We start from the raw sequence: 19,850 nt of genomic DNA, 5'->3' as shown, positions 1-19,850 counted from the left end.
TTAAAAACATAAACACCATCTCTGATGTGACGATTTTTGCTCACGTGTGCTTTGGGAAGCATACAATTAAAAAAAAACGTTCAAAATGCCAAAAGTGTCGTTTTTAAAGCAATTGGGTATTTGCAATTTTGCGCCCTAATCGTTTAGTCGTATCTGCTCCAACGACAAAAAAGTATTTATGGAAAGCACACCAGCATCATTTGTTCTTTGAAAGTGATTTTTTTTCCAAATCAGAAGAACTCATGCGCAAAACAAAAAAAATGGAATTGATTTGCCGAATGTGTCGAAAAAGAGCTTTAAATGTTTCTCTTCCTACATAACACAATTCTTATATAACTACATTCAAACTTTGACTTTTTTTATTTTAACCTGAACGATTGAGTATGTGTACCTCGTAAATATTTTAAAGCGAACGTTTACAATTCACTGTTGCCGTAGCATTTGCCAGCAGAGGTCGCTGTAAGCGATGCTTCGATAAAAGGTCACTTTTCAAAACAATCGGTCCAAATGGCTACTTTTCCACATGATTTTTCCTCTTAACAAAAACGTGTCGGCACTTTTATGTATTTCCAAGATAAGCGTGAATAGTATTTGTGGATTGAGATTTTAATAAGCGTGTCTGTTTTCGTAGACGGAACCTTTCTTCAATCACCCTTTGTGTGTTGGTCGGAGGGTTTTCTCCATAGCACATTTCGGTGACATTTAACCCGTGCAACCTGCCTTATTGTTTTGATTTAGCATCGCAGACTTTTTTTCTCTGTGGGACCAGACGCAAATACACTCGACAGCGGGAATATTTTCACAGAATTCCCCAGTACGCGAGAATGAAGGGCAACAATTTGTTACCGGAAAGAAACCGGCGCTCCGGCTGACAAAAAGACGCTTGATTTAGTAGCCTGATGCTAACGTTAGCCTTCAGCGTAGTTTATTTACCTGAGCGGTCAACATGACACAAATTGCATGTCTTCACATTTTGTTTTTATCACTGGCCTGGATTTCCCAAACAAGAAAATAAAACTGATGTAAGTATATAAAACATTCACGAGCTTTATCAAGCATTCTTTATAAATGATTCAATGTAATTGTTTATAATAATCTGCCTAGGTGCAAGTGACAACAGATATTTTTTTTATATATTTATAGGGAGCAATGAGGTAGGATTAGATACTAGAAAATATTATGTTTTTTGGTTAGTGGATGGAATTTGTGTTTACATGTTCAACAATGAATAAACGTTGTTTTGTCCACATTTTCAGCCACTTACTTTCCTGCCAACTGGAAGTAAACTACTGTTGATGAACAAAAACTGATTTATCCTTTTGAAATATTGCAGTGTTGGATATTTCCGTTCCTTGCTTTCAATGGGCGAAGAAAAGCCCGACACGCTGGACTTCGTAAAGGATTTCCAGGAGTATTTGAGCCAGCAAACCCAGCATGTCAACATGATATCGGGCTCGGTCAGCGGCGTCAAGGTGGCAGATGAACTACCTGCTGGTAATGTTTTTTCTTTTCCTACTTCATGATTGTGATGAGTTATCATTTAACAGTAAGCACTTGTAATTCTTTAGGGTTTAGGTCCAAAAACAGTGAATATTAGCACAGAATACTGCCACTGTTTTGCTACATTGTGTCAGAGCTATAAGTATTATCAGTGAGTAGTAAGAAGTCATAATTAATAAGGTCATCTTGTGAATTGTTGACTGTCTCCATCCGCGCGCAGACTGCAGTCAGAACGGGCTGGACCACCCTGCGGTGGACATGTCCATGGAGGACAACTCGGGGATGTTGGTGGACGGTTTTGAGCGAACCTTCGATGGCAAACTCAAGTGCCTGTACTGTAACTACGCCACCCGAGGCACGGCCAGGCTTGTTGAGCACATTCGAATGCATACAGGTATAGCGTTACAATTTAATTACATGCCGTATTATATTTAGGTTACGAAGAATTATAAGTGCCATTTTGCCACTTGGTTTTGACTGAAAATGACCATGTGCTAAGTGCTTAGATAACAACCAATCACAGCTCAGCTCATGATTGTCACATGACCAAAAGAGGAGCCATGACTCCACTTGTGCTTTTAATGGACTGAAAAAAAAAGTTATCAAAACCCTTCTAAATAGATGACGTTGAATAGAATAGAGAAGAATAGAATGTTTTTATCATTGTACAACAGGTATACCTGCTCCGATTGGTGCACATTAAATAAGTATGAACAATTAATAGAGTACAATAGAAATAATAGTTTCACAGGAGTGAATGCAATCAATAATGATATTTTCACAATTTTCTTGTTTTGTTGTTATTTAGAGCCTTAATTGCTCTTTGGAAAAAGCTATCCCTAAGTCTGTTTGTCCCAATTTTATGAGCACTGTAGCGCCGACTGGAGGGCAATACTTTGAAAGCTTGACGGACTTGAAATGTTTGCGCTCATTCGCTGCCATTGACGCTTCTAGACGTCAAAGATCCATTTTAAGTGAACGTCACGTTACTCTTGTTACTCATTGTGATCCTGCGGTCCGTCCGCCCTTCAGGAGAGAAACCCCACCGCTGCCACCTGTGCCCATTCGCCTCAGCCTACGAGCGCCATCTGGAGGCCCACATGCGCTCTCACACGGGCGAGAAACCGTACAAGTGCGAGCTGTGCTCCTTCCGCTGCAGCGACCGCAGCAACCTGTCGCATCACCGCCGCCGGCGCCATAAACTGGTCCCCAAGAAAGACGCCCGCACTCTGTCGCACAAGAAGATGCTAAGCGCGCTCCAGAAGAAAAGCGGCTCGCTCAGCTACGGCCGCCGCCTCCTCATATCCTCGTGTTCAACCTCCGCGACGACGCCCAGGCCTCCCGATGCGGACGGCCGCTCCCATGAGATCGGCGAGGACGAGACCCAAACCCGCCTTGGTTCCAACCTGATCATGGAGAACCCCCTGAACCAGCTCTCTGCCCTGGCAGGCCAGCGCGCCGGTCTCCCAGCCTCGTCCCCCGGGGCCGAAACCGCCGCCGACGAGAAACCCCTCCTGGTCCAGCGCCCGAACACGCCCTCCTTACCGAACACCCCCGAGCCCCGAGCCCCGCCCCAGTTGAGCGACTGCAGCCCGGCGGGGGGATCCTGCAGCGGGCGCACCAGCGCCACCGACAGCCGGCCCGGCACGCCGGCGCCCCCCCAGCGGTCCCCGCAACACACGCTGCACCGCTGCCAGCACTGCGACGTCTACTTCCCCGACAACGTCCTCTACACCATCCACATGGGTTGCCACGGCTACGAGAACCCGTTCCAGTGCAACATCTGCGGCCACAAGTGCCGGAGCAAGTACGACTTTGCCTGCCACTTCGCTCGCGGCCAGCACAAGTGAACAGGTTCTCATTCGCGACTCCGCGGGAGTTTTATTTCTTGATTGCGGCCTTGATGTAGCATTTAGCCTTCCGGGATGATTCCAGCATTGTAACGGATCCCTTGTCTACGATGAAAAGAATCGGAGAAGTCCTAATTCAATGAGGGAGTCATCAGGGCGGATTTTTTGGGGGAACACACTTATAAGTATTTGTAGTGATGGTGGAAATGCTAGCCTCATGAAGCGTTTACTCGATCGAGGTTCTCGAACTTTTTGGAGTCAGGGACCCCTTTTAAGAAGCAAAACAAAACCAGAAATCATTTAAGCAGAACATCAGTGCCCTTTGTATTCATCAACAGATTCAATTTGATGACAAGTTTGTTACTTTTTAGCCATTCTGAAGGTTACAACATAAAAAAATCGGGTCAATCATTTAGTCAAAAACAGCATTATAAAATAAAATGGAGATTTAGCTTTGCAGGCTTCATCGCCAGCAATTGTAGACACAAAACACATTGTGAAAAAAATTCTAAATTATCATTGTATTTTTTACTATTTTAGAGTTTATTATTTTATTTTTTAATATATTAAACTGGTTGAATTGATGCCTTTTTTGAAAAGTCATGAATATTTTCACAATTTAATGTAAAATAAAACAACAATTGTTTTACGGACCCCCTGCATTCAAACCACGGACCCCCGGAGGTCCACGGACCCCACTTTGAGAACCACTGCTCTAGATGTTGACCTTGACTTAAAGAAAAAGGCAAGTGCACTGGGAATTTATTACATCTTGCATCTTTAAAGCAAGTGTGCCACCTAGAGGAGTTCAAAAGTATCGCAAGTTGTTCACGAGGCTTCATTTTCCCATCACTCATGGTTTGTCATGTGTTTTCAAAATTTCATAAGAGTAACGCTGTCGTTTTATTCGGGAAAAAATAGCTGCAATATTACGACTTTCAGCACAGAAATATTAATTTTGCATATATATATATATATATATGTATATGTGTGTGTGTGTGTGTGTGTGTATATATATATATATATATATATATATATATATATATATATATATATATATATATATATATATATATATATATATATATATATATTCTCAAGCCCTCGGAAACTAAACTTTTCAGGTTACCTGGCTAGCACGTTTAACACATTCCCTGCCAGCCCAGTTGAAATGGTTTTTTTTATTGTCAGTATTTACAGTGCCTCCGAGAAAGTTGACTTTTGAGAGTGTCATATCAAAGAATTTAAAGTATCTCCTTAATTTTTTCGCCAAAATCCTTCTTCATGAATGCTGCTATGACCTTTTAGAGTCAGTTCCAGCCGCACCGCCAGACGATAAACACAGACCACTGTGACGATTTTTATTGCCGGCCGCTCAGGTGTAAACTGGATTTCAATCAACTGTGTTGACATTTTGCGTACGGTCGTTCTCAAACGCCTCACCGGGGACCAGCAGGAACCTGAACTTCCTTTTAGTAACATAACACACGGAGCTTCTTTATTATTATTATTATCTGAAGTCACTTTAAGAACTGTATCCCCATGGCCTTACAACCTTGGTGATAAGAGTCCCAAAATGTATTTGGGCTTTTTTTTTTTTCTTGAATGGTTACTACATATTGTATTCGAAGTGGTTGATATGTTTGGTGTATTCAAAAAAATATTTAAAATGATAATTAGCGCGGGGTGGATACATACCGACTTCTAACATCGCAACTGATTTTTAAAAATATAACCTGCTAGTGTATTTTTTTTTCAATGGAATCAGTTATAAAATGTAGGCAACTGGGCCTTTCTGGTTTGTTGATGTTTCTTTCGACTCGAATCCAGTTCTACACTTTTTTCCTCTATTTAAGCCTCCATTGGATATTACCTGTTGTTAGCAACACCTAGCAAGAAATCAAACTAAATTTAGAAAAAAAGAATCACTTTCTATGAAAGGTGTATTGTCTTTAACAGCAAAGAAGACTCCAGTTGCCTACATTCAACTTTTACAGAGTAGAAGTCAAAACAGGAAATAGAAACTAACTTAGCTAGTTTAGTTATCAGCTTGTCAGCTAATTACTTTTTCATAGTAAACACTCGTTTTGTTTTTTTGTTCAGTCGTTTTTGCGAAATTTGTGAAATCTATAAATAAATAATTGTTTAGTTTAGTTAATAATAGTATCTAATTAATTAAATCGAAGAAACCGAGTCAGCTGCCAGCGTGTTAGTTATTGTCTGTTTGGGCTAACTACTTTGTGGTAGCAAACACTTTGTCTTTCCACAGTTGTAATGTGGAAAAAAAAAAAAAACTCGTTGCCTCCATTCAACTTTTGAGAAATAGAAGTCAAAAGAGAAGAAACTAAGCTAGCTAGTCAGCTAACTACATTGCCATAGCAGCTACCTATTTTTTCTCTTCCAAAGGCGTAACGTCAATTACAGCAAAAAAAAATAGTTGTTTCAATTCAGCATTTGTGGAGTAAAAGTCAAGAAAAAAAGCTAGCTTTTAGCTTGTTAGTATCTTTTCAGCTAACTACTTTACCCTTGCTAGCAAGTGTTTTTTTTTTTTTTTTTTCCAGAAATGATGCGTGCGACATCACAATTATTTGTTGCGTTACAATCGACGACTACAGAAGTTTTCGGTACGGATTTACCCCGCTGAAGGGTCCTACATTAGCAAGTTTGTCCAGTGTGTCGGGTACTGTTGTATGTTGCTAAGCAACGCGTGTCCAGTCGTGTCTTGCCTCTGTGCCAAGTTGTACAAGGACGGAATGATGCCTTATGTCGTCGCAGTGTTGTCACCTTTTTTTCCTCCCCGAGAGCCCTTTCATCCTTCCGGATGCTAACTTGTTGAGATTATTTATGAGTAAAAGTGTTTTTTTTCTAAACGAGGTCTCATTTTATGAGCGCAAATGTAGCGGGAAAAAAAACAAAAACAGGTGGTCTTTCTTGCTGCTTTTAATTAAAGGTGAGTAAATTCCAGTTGCATTAATAATCATGGCGAAGCAAAACGGAGATGATCTCGTTAAACTGCATCCTCTTTTGCAGATCCGTTTTGTTGTTTCTCAGCTTCTAAGGACAAGAAGGACAAGCATGGATTATGTCAAGACATTAATCATGATGTATCAACTTCAAAAGCTACGCACCGATAAGCTGGATAGGACCCAAGACTAGAGTCCGGCTCTGGTGTTTGTCGCCAACATCTCTGGTCCTGCGCTTGAGGCAGCCGCGGCGGCACCGCGAGTTGTACCTGTCCTCACAAATGAGGATTTTGCACCGGATGTACACCTGCTCAGCGCGCCTCAGAAACTGGAAGGCCTTGAAGGAAAACCGAGCGTAGCGGTTGCTGCCGCTGGTGTACGACTGGTAGGTGTTATCGACAGGACACCTGTGCGGGGACGCAGATCATGTGACAACTGAATCCAATGACAAAAGTGTTACATTTATCAATGTTCATCCTGCGGACGCACTGATGCAGAAGGTATGATGGCCTCAACCCTTCGAAATCTTAACATTACTGTAAAATTTTCTCGGGATCCTTTGCCCGATTCTTTTGTCTTTACAGCTCCAGGGGTCGATAATCTAAAATTTTGAAAGCGCCTCAATAAAATAAAATAAAAATAATTCAAAATTAAATAATTATAATTACATTAATTACATAAAAAAAAAAAAAAAATCTGTCTGGAGCAGTCCAAAAAAAATGAAAGCCTAATGTAAGCCTTATAATGAAGGCAAGACAACGGTTTTAATAATCGAGTTATCGTTTAGACCAGGAGTTGACAATTAAATTAAATTAAAAATAAATAAAAATCTGTCTGGAGCAGCCCAAAAAAAAACAAAGCCTAATATAAGCCTTTTAATGATGCGACACAACGATTTCAATAATCGAGTTATCGTTTAGACAAGGAGTCGACAACCCAAAAATGTTGAACGTGCTGCAAAAATCAATAAATGCATCTGGAAAAAAAATAGAAGCCTTACAATGAAGGAAACACGTCATAAGCATTGTTATGAAATCGTATATAATCGTTTAAACCAGGTGTCGGCAACCTAAAATGTTGAGTCATTTTAAAACAAACAAAAAAAGCCATAGAGACATATAAATACAAAAAAATATCTAGAGCCATATAAAAAAAATACAGTATACGCCTTATAATGAAGGAAACACGTCATAAGTATGAAATCGTATAAAATCGTTTAAACCAGGTGTCAGCAACCCAAAATATTGAGTCTTTAAAAAAAGCCTTAAAAGAGCCATAAAAAAGTACAGTATACACCTTATAATTAAGCCAACACATCCTGTATATGTTTTAATGAGCTATATTGAACTACACAACGATTTTAATAATCGAGTTATCGTTTAGACCAGGAGTCAATAACCCCAAAATGTTGAAAGTACTGCAAAAATAATGCAAAACCTCTGCAAAACCGCATAGGTATCAGAGGAAAAAAACAAAAAGAAACCAAAAAACAGATTTTTTTCATTACATTTGCAACTAAAGCGAATTTATTATGTAGTTTTTCAAACAGCACAATGAAATCAATCTTAAATCTAAGTAAACATCCGATTGTTGTCGTACTGACCTGGTCTTGACTGATATTGATCAACTATCGCTTTTCCACCTTGTTTGATACAGAGGCAAGTCTTGAGTAAAATCCTGCGATTCTGAGACCGAGACTCTTAAAAAAATTGTCTCAGGACCAAGACAGGTTCCACTAACTCCAACACTCGGTCTTTTCACCTTATCCAACCCAAACCCCAACCCTCCCTAATTCTACCACTTCCTATCCCCGTCGTCACATCCAAAATTCTGATTCTAATCTTGAATTCATCTAAAAATGTTATTGAAGTTTTTATAACCGAGCTCTAAAGCAATCAGTCTCTTTCCTCCATCTTGGAAGCAGTAGGATGGAAGTTTTGATTTTTAGTCTCGACTAAACATGGGACCCGTGCTCTCAAGTTTCTACGTGGTTGAGCCTAAGGGGGCCGGTCTTACCCATTGCGACTCAGATAGTAGATTGTTGAGTGGAAATCGTTTGGGGACGGCGAGGCAACACAGGTATCAATGAAAATATCCAGATAGTTTCCACTGCTGCTCATCAGGTTGGCCTGGACGTAGAGGTCCTGGTTGAGGGACACTTTGTATGGGGACTCAGTCACCTGGTGTTGGAGAACGGAAAGAAAACATGGTGATAGCCTGCGTATAATCAAAGTCCCGTTAAAGTCCGAGGTCTTTTTACCTTGTAGTAGAAGCTGCTGCTGGTGTAGAAGTCCATGGAGGTGTTGAAGGTTCCTGTGCCCGTGATGCTGCTGTTATCGTGATTCTGTGCCAGGTACATAATCTGCGCCACCGAGTATTGATCCATTCGGCATACCACGTTGATTTTTAAGTTAGCCTTGCGAGTGATGTCGCCGTAGCTGGACGTGTAGCCCCGCACCGCGTTGGTGTACACCAGTCTGCCGTTCTCAAACTGAGACGGGAATTTGTGTGTTTTAAAATGCGGATTTTTCATGCTCGCTCAACTCCCAGGTCTGCCGTTTACCTTTTGACTGGTGCCGCAGCTGTTGACGTGGAAATTGAATACCACCTCTTTGTTATAAACTTCGGGTCTGCAGTACTGGCTGTTGAGGTTGAGATCGTGGCCGTCGTAGCCCAGAGAGTTCAGGTACTCCCGTCCGATTACAATGTTCATGTGATCCGAGGAGCAGTTGACTTGACCTGATGAGACCGTGTGGTTGATTAGGTTACGGGATAGATATCAAAATTTCCAAAAACATGGACAAAAATGTTTTCAGAACTACTCCATTATCGCCCCCCCCAAATTCCAGGTGTACATCATCTACTCTTATTTTTACCTGAGTCTTGCCGTAGGGCGCTTGTGAACTCCGCACGGAATCCACCCGCCACCACTGAGCTGTCGCTCCGAAAAACCACGGTCATTTGGTCGGAGGTGGAATAGAAGAATGTCAAAGTGTCGTTGCTGTTGTAGTTGTCTTGGCACACTTTTGCCAATAATCGTGAGTTCTCGGATGGCCCGTCGTAGACTAAAATGTAGTCGCAGTTGCAGCAGCGCTCCAATCTGCTCACAAGCAACTCAATCAGTCCCAGCAATATTTTCTTGAGGTGTTTATCAAACAAGTCAGAGCTGAGACTCTACTGCTTATGATTTTTCATTTTTGCATCTTTCAACTTTGATTGGTCGATCTCGAGCAAGATCCATTTGATATTGAGCTTGTGCCCTCTTCAAGTCATTGACCTCTTTCCAAGCATGGACTTCAAAGTTTTAATGATAGCCACTACTACAGTAATAAGCAAATAAGTTGAGAAATGTGAACGTGTCATCTGTACCAATTAGGTCTCATATTTCAGTGATTGAGCCCCTATGTAAACCCTAATCCTAAAGCCTAACCCCCAAACCCCCTGAATCCCAACACAAACCCAAAGCTAAACCTCCATAAACCCTCATGCTCTACATTCCTAACCTCAACTACAAAAAAGTAACCCTCTGAACCTCTAAACCTATCCAAAATGTCGCCATACCGCCTAACCCCGCTTCCTCCAGAGTTGTGTATCTCCTGTTTTTTGATATCTCCCACTTGCAAACTACCTGATTCAAATACTCGGCCAATCCTGATGATTTGAATGAGGCTTTCAATGCACTGTAGTTTGCTAACCCTGCCCTAACCCAAACCCAACCATCCTTAAGTCTATCTAATGCAACTCAACTCCTTATAGTCCTTGTGCTACTCACAACCCTGAGCAATATTAAAACCTACTAAGTCTTTCAAATAATGACAGTTACAGTTTCTGAAACTCCACCTAAATCCGAACTCTACCCTCAAACACGATCCCTAACCCTACTCGAATACAAACCACACGTTGCCTCTAAATGTCATTTTATTGCTTTGTGTTAGACAATAACCATGTCATTTTTGGATACATCTGACCCATGTAGCTTGCTAGCAAACCTCGAAGGCTTTTCAACTGACTTTCGTCTAGTTTAGCCATAAATCAAACCATAATCCAAATATTCACTCACTGCAGGAATGAGAACTCCAGCAAGACTCTTTGGCCATGCAAAGATCTGAGGTGCCACACACAGTAGGCCTTGTTGGTGTAGTTGCCAGGGTGATTGGGACTGGAGAAGGCACCAGACCCAAACATGGAATCTCCGCAAGGCTCCACTGAAAGTCAACACGTTTATATCCATCCCTCTTGTTAGGTTAACAATGTTGACATTCATAACGCAGAACCTACCCGTGGTTGGCTTGTAAGTTGTAGAGTAGCAGTAATCTGAAAGAAAGGATGGTTTTACCAGTTTTTCCCTGGAATGGCACCACTGAAGATGTCCCTAAGCGTTGTCTGGTACTCACGGCTGTAGTCGCGGCAACAGTTGCCATAGTACCGGCACGAGCTGGAGCAGGAACAGCTTCCCATGTGACTTCCGCAGTTGTAGCGACATGAAGGCATTTCTGTACAATTGGACGAATGCCGCAAAATGACAAAAAGTATCTTGGTTTAACGGGTGATTTGGTATAAATATGTCAGCGGAGTACCTGTGGTCCATGGTTGTTGAGTGGCCCTATCGCAGTAATCTAAAGAAAGGATGGTTTTACCCGTTTTCCCCAGGAATGGCACCACTGAAGATGTCCCTAAGCGTTGTCTGGTACTCACAGTGGTAGTCGCGGCAACAGTTGCCATAGTACCGGCACGAGCTGGAGCAGGAACAGCTTCCCATGTGACTACCGCAGTTGTAGCGACATGAAGGCATTTCTGTACAATTGGACAAATGCCGCAAAATTACAAAGAATATCTTGGTTTAACAGATGATTTGTTTTAAACATGTCAACAGAGTACCTGTGATCCATGGTTGTTGAGTGGTCCTATCGCAGTAATCTAAAAGAAAGGATGGTTTTACCCGTTTTTCCCAGGAATGGTACCACTGAAGATGCCCCTAAGCGTTGTCTGGTACTCACAGTTGTAGTCGCGGCAACAGTTGCCATAGTACCGGCACGAGCTGGAGCAGGAACAGCTTCCCAAGTGACCGCCGCAGTTGTAGCGACACGAGGGCTGAGCTGGAAGAATCCCAGCTTGTTAGATCCTAATTTTTTTTGAAAACCTAGATTTTGATTAGGCATGGGCTGATAACTGGTTTGATGTCTTACCGTGGTGTGTTAAAAAGTCAATGGTTCAATAACCGCAAATACGGTCCACCGCCGGTAATGAGCACTTTTATTTTATCAGCTGAAGCAAAATTTTCTTTAGGTATTTGTCAAAAAAGTCAGAGACCTCAAGACCTCCTTGATCTTGATCTTGTACCCTTTTCAAGTCATTAACCTCTTTCCAAGCAAGAACTCATACCCGTTGCTACAGGAATAGGCAAATCAGGTGAGAAATGAAAAAATGTCATCTGTACCAATCAGGTCTCAAGTCTACCCAAACTATAACCCAAAAACCCAACCCCTACACCCCATGAATCCTAACACAAAACCAAAGCTAAACCGAATCTTGATGATGTCAAAAATTCCGGGAAATGATTGCATGAAACTTTACCAGTCAAAATCAAGTCACGACGCTTAGTACGCCCTCCGCTTTTTTGATCTTACGAGATGGCTCTCAAAACATGACTACAAAAAAGCTTATGTGCTCCTTTTTGATCAAAAACACATTATGCTCATGGTAGTCAAAACAAACTTATTTTCTCACCATTATTTTACAGGATTTTTTCAAAGTCTGCTTTTCCTCAAAGTAGAAATTAGTGGAAATGTGACATAGTTTGGCAATAATAGGACTAGTGATACGGTATCAATAGTGCTTGCAGAGTGGAAAAATTTTCAGCTTTTTTTGTACATTTTTGGTATGCAAATTCCCAATGGCCACTGTCTTGAAACGTCACTAGAAAGTCAAATAATTGTAACTTTTGTGTAAGGTTATTTACCTGTAGTTCTGTACAACCGAGAATCATTGAGATCGCCATCACCTGGTTATGATTTAAGAAATGTAATAAGAAATCCATCAGCTCAAATTTAGCACAAAACACTTTCAAAAGAACAAACAATACCTTGCACCCCGAGCAGAATACCGAGGACACAAACCAAGAAGGTCCACATGGTTTCTTGGTTAGTTCACTCTTCCAACGTGCCTCAGCGGAACCACAAGACGGTTTATATATAATAATGGAAGCGCCTCCTTTTGCCAACCATAAATTAGTTTGATTATTAGCTTGATTGTTCCGTGAGAAACACACACTTGTGCCGGTCATAAAATGGCAGCACCAGTTTGTTTTAAGCTATTTGCTTATCCGCTTTAACAACGTGAGATTTTTTGGGAAGTGCAATTAATCATATTAACTCTGACACGCCGAAGATTACAACACACACCCAAACGGAAAATTGTTACTATAGCATTCAAACATTTTCCCATGTGTGTTTGGGATATTATTATTTTTTTCCGTAATCAATATGCTAAAGCGACAGTTAAGTAGAGTATGGGTAGAATTTTTGTCGCATACTTGAAAATCTGAATTGGATTTTGGGGTAACTAAAGGCAATTTACTCGTGAACCTTATTTATTTATTTTTATTTATATGATACTCTAGATTATGGGTGTCATACTCGTTTTCGCTTGTGCATAAAGGAAAATCTTTTCCCAAGTGGGCCGGGCCAAAAAAATCACGGTCATGGTATATATTTATATGACTTTAAAACATCAACTTCAGATGTATTATTCTTTTTTAATACTGTCAAAAATAGTACAAGCACAACATGACTTGATCATATAACTTTAATATTCATCATAAAACATCTTAAGTTTTTCATTTATTGAAAAAAAACAGCTAATTTTTATACTTTATACTCCTCTCGCCGGCAGTCTCGGTCGTGTCACAAGTGAGGCTTCACGAGGCTTCGTTTTCCCATCGGTAATGGCAGGCGTCCTATTTAAGGTGAATTTAAACGTGTTTGGTTATTTCTCAACACACAGCCAAATGCCAAAAAGGATGTGTCCGCATTGGCAACCACATTATATATTTTTTTAAATTGAGTTATGTAAAAAGTTGGCAAAATATTTTCTGTTTCAATGTATAACTTATATATAAATATTACTAATTAAACTTTATGAAGGGTATTAATTTAGGCTGTTCCAGCTGCTGCTGTCAAATCTTGACTCAGCCCATAAAAATATGATATGTTCAATTTATGATAAGAGTAAAAGTATAATGAGTGGGTTGTGTGAAGGATTTACCTTACGGATGTCTGCCGTTTCATATTTGATGCGAAAGAGTGATACAGTAAAGCAACACGTGTTCATCATTTGCTCTTTTCTCAAGACAATTGATGTGTCAATATTTCTTCATATTTTTTATGGACTCTTTGCAATCTCGAATGAACTTTGTTTCGCTCGGTTAGGTTTGGCGGATGTGCGGGGACTCTTTCTGCTGACTCGGCCACATGCGGCGTGCGCCCGGGACTGGTCGCCACTCAATCACAGGGTACAAACAACTTTTCACATACGAATACAAAATATGCGCTTACAAAAAATTGTATTGCCGTCTTCATAAGACTTAGATTTTTTTTCGGCTCCCGGTTGATTAGTTTGTTTGTTTTTTGCTTCAATATGACCCTTTCGACATTCTGAGTCGTCGATTCCTGGTTGAAATTATAACTGGATTGTTAAAATCTTTGTGTGGTTCGATACAGCTAATTGAAACACGTACAGCATGTGTTGCCTTAATGTGTTTACTGTATTTTTTTTTATGGCTCCTGACAGATTTTTTTGTTTTTGTATGTCTCAATATGACTTTTTTTATTGTTTTAAAACGACTCAACATTTCGGGTTGCTGACACCTGGTTTAAACGATTATATACGATTTCATAACAATACTTATGACAGGTGTTCTCTTCATTACAAGGCTTATACATATTTTTTTTCAGATGTATTTATTTATTTTTGCAGCACTTTCAACATTTTTGGGTTGTCGACTCCTGGTCCAAACGATAACTCGATTATTAAAATCGTTGTGTTGCCTTCATTATGAGGCTTATATTAGGCTTTCAGTTTTTTTGGGCTGCTCCAGACAGATTATTTATTTATTTATTTATTCTTAATGTAATTTATTTGTTTATTTATTTATTTATACTTAATATAATTAATTTAATGTAGTTATAAATATTCAATTTTCAATTTAATTATTTGTAATTTTTATCGAGGCGCTTTCAAAATTTCAGGTTATCGACCCCCGGTCAAAACGATGACTTGATTATTAAAATATTCGTATACTTCTATATAGGTGCAGTAATATAAACACGACATGCATTGCTTTCATTTTAAGGCTTATATTAGGCTTTCATTTTTCTTTTTTCACGGTTCTTTCAAACCCTAACCCTGGGATAGATATTACTTGATTATTACTCCATTAGTAAAATATGCACCGTAGACACAACATTTTAAATATTGTATTCTTTTGGGGGGGGGGGGGGCAGTGTCGGCCTTGGACTTCCTGTCAAAACGACGTCAATCATCCAATCCGGAAAAGAACAACAAACACGGAGAGAATACGGCGTTTTGCTAGCATTTAACGGGTACTTTTCCATTTCCTCCCACGCTAGTGATTCATGTTTGTTTTGGAATCTTGTTTACCCGTTTGGGGAAGGCTTTTCCCACGTCACCACTGGACGCGTGTGCTCCATATTGCTGAATGGACCCTTCTTCTTATTGTGCAGCGGGACGCTCTTACATCATCAAGTCAACAAGTCCGGGTGAAGGGGGAGGCAACGCGGGGAGGGCCTCTTGTCTGTCCCGGCCGTAATTGATCGCCGCGGGGTTGTGAGTCAGCCGGGGGGGGCGGGGGTTAATCAGTAATGGACCGGGCGGTCGGCTTTTAAAGTCGGGGGGCAGAGCAGCTGCGGATTCATTCGCCGGCGGCCCCAACACACGCACGGTAAGAGGCGCTTTCGCTGCCTTTTTTTCTTTGTGCAAAGGATGGGAAAAGATAAGCGTCTTTGTGTCATTTTATGCCTGGGGAATATTTGTAGTTTTTTTGTGCTGAAGACACGGGCGGGCGTCAAAGTGCATCGATCGGGGACCAAGGCCATGTCCTGCGCCCCGTCCCCCAGAGGATTGTTTGCTCAGCTCACACACTCAGTGGGGGTAAAGTCCCGCTCGTACGTGCACTGAATAGCGTGCCTCCATTCCTTTTTGCAGATTCACCCCCCCAAAAAAACAGCGCTCGGTCGGTGAGGTTTATTTTATTATTGTATTGTTTTTTTTTAATGGGGGCTTTTGTTGTCGGATGAGCGGGCTAGAAATATAATATAGAGCTGTGCCGTTTTTTGGTGTTTTGATGATCATCGGCATCGGGCTTTTAAAAAAAAATCTGATGGCTGATAATAAATCTATTTTAAAATGTCAACTTCACGTCAACGTTTTATTCAATTTTTCTGTCCAAAGGAGGGAAGTTTTATTTTGAAATTTTGCTAAAACTGAAATGTATGTACCAATTTACTGCAAAAAAAACCTTTTCACCTGTTCAAGTTGTCAATGAAACAAACACACGTATATATATATATATATATATATATATATATATATATATATATATATATATATATATATATAAAGCATTAATTTAAGTTTTAAAAAGAGTTTTAAAAGTTTTCAAGTTTTAAAAATGATCTCAGTTGTGTTTAGATTGTGACGATCTAACATGGCAACCAAACTTAAAGGAGACGCTGACAGACCAACATGTTTATACTGAAAAAGTTGTGCAGTGACTCATTTAGAAATTAAAAAAAAAACAATGCACACACTGCAAAGCCAAGTTCAAACACACAAATTACCAGTTTTTGAAAAAAAATGTATACAGTGTATATAATATATAAAAAAACAAAGTTTTGCTGCCTTCTCTCCGCCAAGGATTCTTACCGGAAAAATGTCAAGTCTCCGCCCACCCCTCGCGGTCCTGCTGCTGTGGTGCTGCCTCCCGGGAGGCGGAGCCAACCGCGTGTACATCCACCCCTTCCACCTGTTCGCCGCCGACAACGTGAGCTGCGAGACCCTGCAGCCCCAGCCCGACGCGTCCCTGCAGACCCTTCCCGTGGAGCGGCTGGACATGGCGGTCCTGACGCCGGACGCGCGGGACCCGTCGGAGCGGGACGCCCCCTGGCGGAACGCCACGCAGAGGACGGCCGTGCTGGCCGAGCTGCTCAACTCCTTGGGCCTGAGGATGTACCAGGCGCTGAGCGCCAAGAGCGCCGGCGCCAACGCCGTCCTGTCGCCCGTCGGCACCTACGGATCGCTGGTCACCTTCTACCTGGGGGCCTCCAAGAAGACCGCCGGCTCCTTCCAGGTCGGGACCGCCGCCGTCCTGTCGCCGGGAGGAAGGAAAAAGACCGAATAAGGAGGTTTGCCTTCTTTCCAGCTTCTGCTGGGTCTGAGCAGCGGGACGGACCGGGACGACTGCGTGTCCCTGGTGGACGGCCACAAAGTCCTGAAGACCCTGCGCGCCATCAACTCCCTGCTGGACGACGGCCCCGAAGACGAGAGCAGCACGCGGGTGTGGCTCTTCACCCCACCGCACGTCTTGCTGTCGGCCGACGTGGTCCAAGGAACCCGCGACTTCTCCGACTCGTCCTACATCCGCGGCGCCGACTTCTCCCGGCCGGACCTGATCAACGCCTTCGTGGAGAAGACGTCCGGCGGGAAAGTCAAGGACGCCTTCGCCGACGTGGACGCCAACTCCGACCTTCTCTTTCTTACTTTCTTCCACTTCCAAGGTTTGTGGCCGCGGTGCCTTCGCTTGACCTGAAAAAAATCGGATTTTATCCAAGCAGATTTCTGACTTGAAAGTTTGCTCTTTTGACTTTAGAATATATTCTTTTAGTTTGTTTTGACTTTTGACTTCATTCTCAGAATTGACTCGTTCGATCCCAAAGACATATTTTTACGTTTTTAAGAGTTCAATCAATCCCAGCTACGTATTTAAATCTTTTACTATATTTTTTTAGCTCAAGAAGTGTGTAAACCCACTAACAGTACTACCAAAGTGCTAAAGTAATCGATTACTTTGGTAGTAAGGTACTAAAGTCAACAACCACTTTATCCACGAAAGTAAATGGATCACTTTGAATACTTAACTAACCGATTCCTTTTTTCTTCGTCGCTTTGTCCAGGCAACTGGAAGACGTCTTTCCAAGCGGACACGACGTCCTTGCAGGAGTTTTACGTGAACGAGAGCACCGCGGTGATGGCGCCGCTGATGACCCGCACGGCTCTCTTCCACTACTTCAACGACAAAGTACGAAAAAAAACTCGCGCCGTACATGCAACACGAGCCAAAAAATGTCCTCCCCGGAAGTCATCAACGTGTGTCCTTTGCGTAGATGAGAAAGTGCACGGTGGTGAAACTGCCGCTCAGCAAGCGCTCCTACATGTTACTGGTGCTGCCGCACGAGGGCGCCAGATTGCAGGACATCGAATCCAAGCTACGCACTGACGTCATGTCCTCGTGGTGCCGCAGCCTCCAGGAGGGGTCCGTCCATTTTTATGTGATGTTCAATAGATAAATTCGATGAATCATAGATTATTTAATTATTCTGAAGGACAAGTGTCTTGAAATGATGTTTTGTCCTCCTAAAAATGAAACGATGGTATAAATTGGTATTCTCGCACGCAGGTTGCTGGAGCTGTCGCTGCCAAAATTTTCGTTGTCCTCCGCCAACGATCTGCGAGAACTTCTGCGCAACATGGACCCGGAAGTTGAGGCCAAACTGTTGGGGTCCCAGGCCCAATTCAGCCGACTGGGCAACACCGACCAGTTCACAATTAACAAGGTAAGACCAAAGCGTAAGTGCACCCATTGGCCACCAGGGGGCTCCCCAGGCTCAGTTAACACTCAAACGGACGATGACTTTTTTTTTTTTTCCTCCACATTATTTTGTCATTCAACTGATTCAAACCATTCGAATTTCCACTTGTTCCAAAAAATTCCCACTTCCCAAGCTATTGTTTTTCTCATTTGTAACTTTCACAGTTTTCCCACAATTCAACAATTTTCAACCCAAAAGTGTTCATTTAAGGCGAATTAAAAAATGTGCCCCCATTTGGAATTACCGATGGTGAGGTTGGACCTTGTGTGGTCAAATTTTCAGCATTTGTAGCCACTTATGTAGCCAAAATTCCATCATATTTGCACATTTTTCACAATATCATTTTTATCGATTTTTGTCCTTCCACTACGTATACAATTTTTGTCGTATTCAAACCGTTCCAACTTCAAAATGTTGCAAAAAATCACGCTTCGCATGCTATTATTTTTCTCATTTGTAACCATTTTTCTTACTCTAACTTTTAAGTTTTTCAAGCGATTCCAACTTTAAACCCTTCAGCTAACTCCCTACCACAATTTTTCCTAATTTCAAGATAAAATTATATATTATCTGCACATATCTATAATATAATAATAGATATTACACACACAAGTGTTATATTATAGTCCATAATTTTTTATTCAGCTTTCAGCATTCACACGCAATTTTCCCATAATCCCGTGTGGTTTTCTCGTGGGCAGGCCATCAACAAAGTTTCGTTGGAGATGTCGGAGGAAGACGCGGCGACGATCCAGGACAAGGCGGAGGAGGAGGCGGGCGTGGCCCTGAAGGTGGCGCTCAACCGGCCCTTTTTCTTCTCGGTGGTGGAGGGAGAGTCCAACGCCATCCTCATGCTGGGCAAAATCAGCAACCCCACGCTGTGAAACGTGACCCATCCTCCTGACAACTATTTATCTCAATGTGATTGTTCACTTTCATCTTTTTTTTTCTTTATGTTACAACAAATACCTAGAGAGTATTTTACATTTGTTACAATTCCTTGTTTGATACTAAAGACTTTATTTTAACTAAAGACTTTATTTTTGTTCGATAGCCGGAATAAAACGTTTGTTTAATCAGTCAAATTGAATCGTGTTTATTTCGCTATTTGTTTTGTTTCGTTTTTTTAAATTGGATGTTGAGACCTCAAGCCACGATCAGTGTTTAGTTGCTATAATTTTGCAAAAAAAAAAAAAATAGCCTTTTATGTAAAGTTTTTAATTAAAAATTAAAAAAAAGCCTCACTATAATGTTTTTGTTTTTTTTGCAAAAAAAAAAGCCTTACTATGGCCCATTTTGTGCAAAAAAAGAGAAAGCCTTCTCATTCATGATCTTGTTTTTGTGAAAAAAAACACCTTATTAAATATGGTTGTTTTTCATGATTTAAAAAAACAAAAACAAAACAAAAACCTTACTATTCATCGTGTTTTTTGGAGGGGGGAGCCTTACTTTACATGATCTTTTTTGTGCGTGAAAAAAAGCTTTACTATACATTTGAAAAAAAATAAAACTTATTAAACAGTTGTTTTTCACAAATAAAAGCCTTACTATACATGGTCCATTTTGTGCAAAAATGTGTTTTTTTTTTGTGAAAAAACTTATTAAACATGGTCGTTTTCTTGATAAAAACAAACCTTACTATACATAGTGTT

General features: G+C 41.2%; 3 protein-coding genes across 5 annotated transcripts; 2 read left to right on the top strand and 1 right to left on the bottom strand.

Annotated features, from left to right (window-relative positions):
• Nucleotides 1-711: 711 nt before the first annotated feature.
• On the top strand, nucleotides 712-6,661 carry ikzf5 (IKAROS family zinc finger 5). Of its 2 annotated transcripts, XM_088421473.1 has the most exons (5): nucleotides 712-1,022; nucleotides 1,334-1,494; nucleotides 1,721-1,894; nucleotides 2,533-3,307; nucleotides 6,381-6,661. In XM_088421473.1, the coding sequence occupies exons 1-5, from the start codon at nucleotides 961-963 to the stop codon at nucleotides 6,406-6,408; spliced, it is 1,200 nt and encodes a 399-aa protein (XP_088277599.1). In that variant the 5' UTR covers nucleotides 712-960; the 3' UTR covers nucleotides 6,409-6,661. The 2 variants fall into 2 exon arrangements, with proteins under 2 accessions (XP_088277599.1, XP_088277598.1); XM_088421472.1 differs by lacking the exon at nucleotides 6,381-6,661 and having other exon boundaries at nucleotides 2,533-4,347.
• Nucleotides 6,275-11,759, bottom strand: LOC148419851 (scavenger receptor cysteine-rich domain-containing protein DMBT1-like). 2 transcript variants are annotated; one of them, XM_088421468.1, is made up of 13 exons: nucleotides 11,311-11,759; nucleotides 11,192-11,230; nucleotides 11,009-11,107; nucleotides 10,891-10,929; nucleotides 10,708-10,806; nucleotides 10,592-10,627; nucleotides 10,374-10,518; nucleotides 9,190-9,413; nucleotides 8,877-9,052; nucleotides 8,574-8,804; nucleotides 8,330-8,493; nucleotides 6,479-6,720; nucleotides 6,275-6,404 (listed from the first exon to the last, which is right to left on the bottom strand). In XM_088421468.1, exons 3-13 carry the CDS (start codon nucleotides 11,103-11,105, stop codon nucleotides 6,358-6,360), a joined length of 1,500 nt encoding a protein of 499 aa, XP_088277594.1. In that variant the 5' UTR covers nucleotides 11,106-11,107; nucleotides 11,192-11,230; nucleotides 11,311-11,759; the 3' UTR covers nucleotides 6,275-6,357. The 2 variants fall into 2 exon arrangements, with proteins under 2 accessions (XP_088277594.1, XP_088277595.1); XM_088421469.1 differs by lacking the exons at nucleotides 10,891-10,929; nucleotides 11,009-11,107.
• Nucleotides 11,760-15,123: 3,364 nt separating this feature from the next.
• On the top strand, nucleotides 15,124-19,757 carry agt (angiotensinogen). Its single transcript, XM_088421470.1, has 7 exons — nucleotides 15,124-15,272; nucleotides 16,247-16,679; nucleotides 16,752-17,106; nucleotides 17,503-17,627; nucleotides 17,713-17,861; nucleotides 18,006-18,162; nucleotides 18,900-19,757. The coding sequence occupies exons 2-7, from the start codon at nucleotides 16,263-16,265 to the stop codon at nucleotides 19,080-19,082; spliced, it is 1,386 nt and encodes a 461-aa protein (XP_088277596.1). The 5' UTR covers nucleotides 15,124-15,272; nucleotides 16,247-16,262; the 3' UTR covers nucleotides 19,083-19,757.
• Nucleotides 19,758-19,850: the final 93 nt, after the last annotated feature.

This window comes from Hippichthys cyanospilos, chromosome 8 (genome assembly GCF_059441005.1).
Source record: "Hippichthys cyanospilos isolate Australia breed blue-spotted pipefish chromosome 8, RoL_Hcya_1.0, whole genome shotgun sequence".
NCBI classification, from domain to species: domain Eukaryota; kingdom Metazoa; phylum Chordata; class Actinopteri; order Syngnathiformes; family Syngnathidae; genus Hippichthys; species Hippichthys cyanospilos.
The sequence above is the reverse complement of the archived record's forward strand: the minus strand, read 5'-3'. Positions and strand labels throughout refer to the sequence as shown.

Coding starts and splice junctions, on each gene's coding strand:
- ikzf5 (XM_088421472.1), top strand. CDS start 961: ATGTCTTCACATTTTGTTTTTATCACTGGCCTGGATTTCCCAAACAAG. Junction 1,023..1,333: donor AACAAGAAAATAAAACTGAT/GTAAGTATATAA, acceptor GAAATATTGCAG/TGTTGGATATTTCCGTTCCT. Junction 1,895..2,532: donor GCACATTCGAATGCATACAG/GTATAGCGTTAC, acceptor TCCGCCCTTCAG/GAGAGAAACCCCACCGCTGC.
- LOC148419851 (XM_088421468.1), bottom strand. CDS start 11,105: ATGCCTTCATGTCGCTACAACTGCGGTAGTCACATGGGAAGCTGTTCC. Junction 10,807..10,890: donor TCAACAACCATGGACCACAG/GTACTCCGCTGA, acceptor CCAATTGTACAG/AAATGCCTTCATGTCGCTAC. Junction 6,405..6,478: donor GGGTCCTATCCAGCTTATCG/GTGCGTAGCTTT, acceptor TCTTGTCCTTAG/AAGCTGAGAAACAACAAAAC.
- agt (XM_088421470.1), top strand. CDS start 16,263: ATGTCAAGTCTCCGCCCACCCCTCGCGGTCCTGCTGCTGTGGTGCTGC. Junction 17,107..17,502: donor TACTTTCTTCCACTTCCAAG/GTTTGTGGCCGC, acceptor CGCTTTGTCCAG/GCAACTGGAAGACGTCTTTC. Junction 17,862..18,005: donor TGCCGCAGCCTCCAGGAGGG/GTCCGTCCATTT, acceptor TCTCGCACGCAG/GTTGCTGGAGCTGTCGCTGC.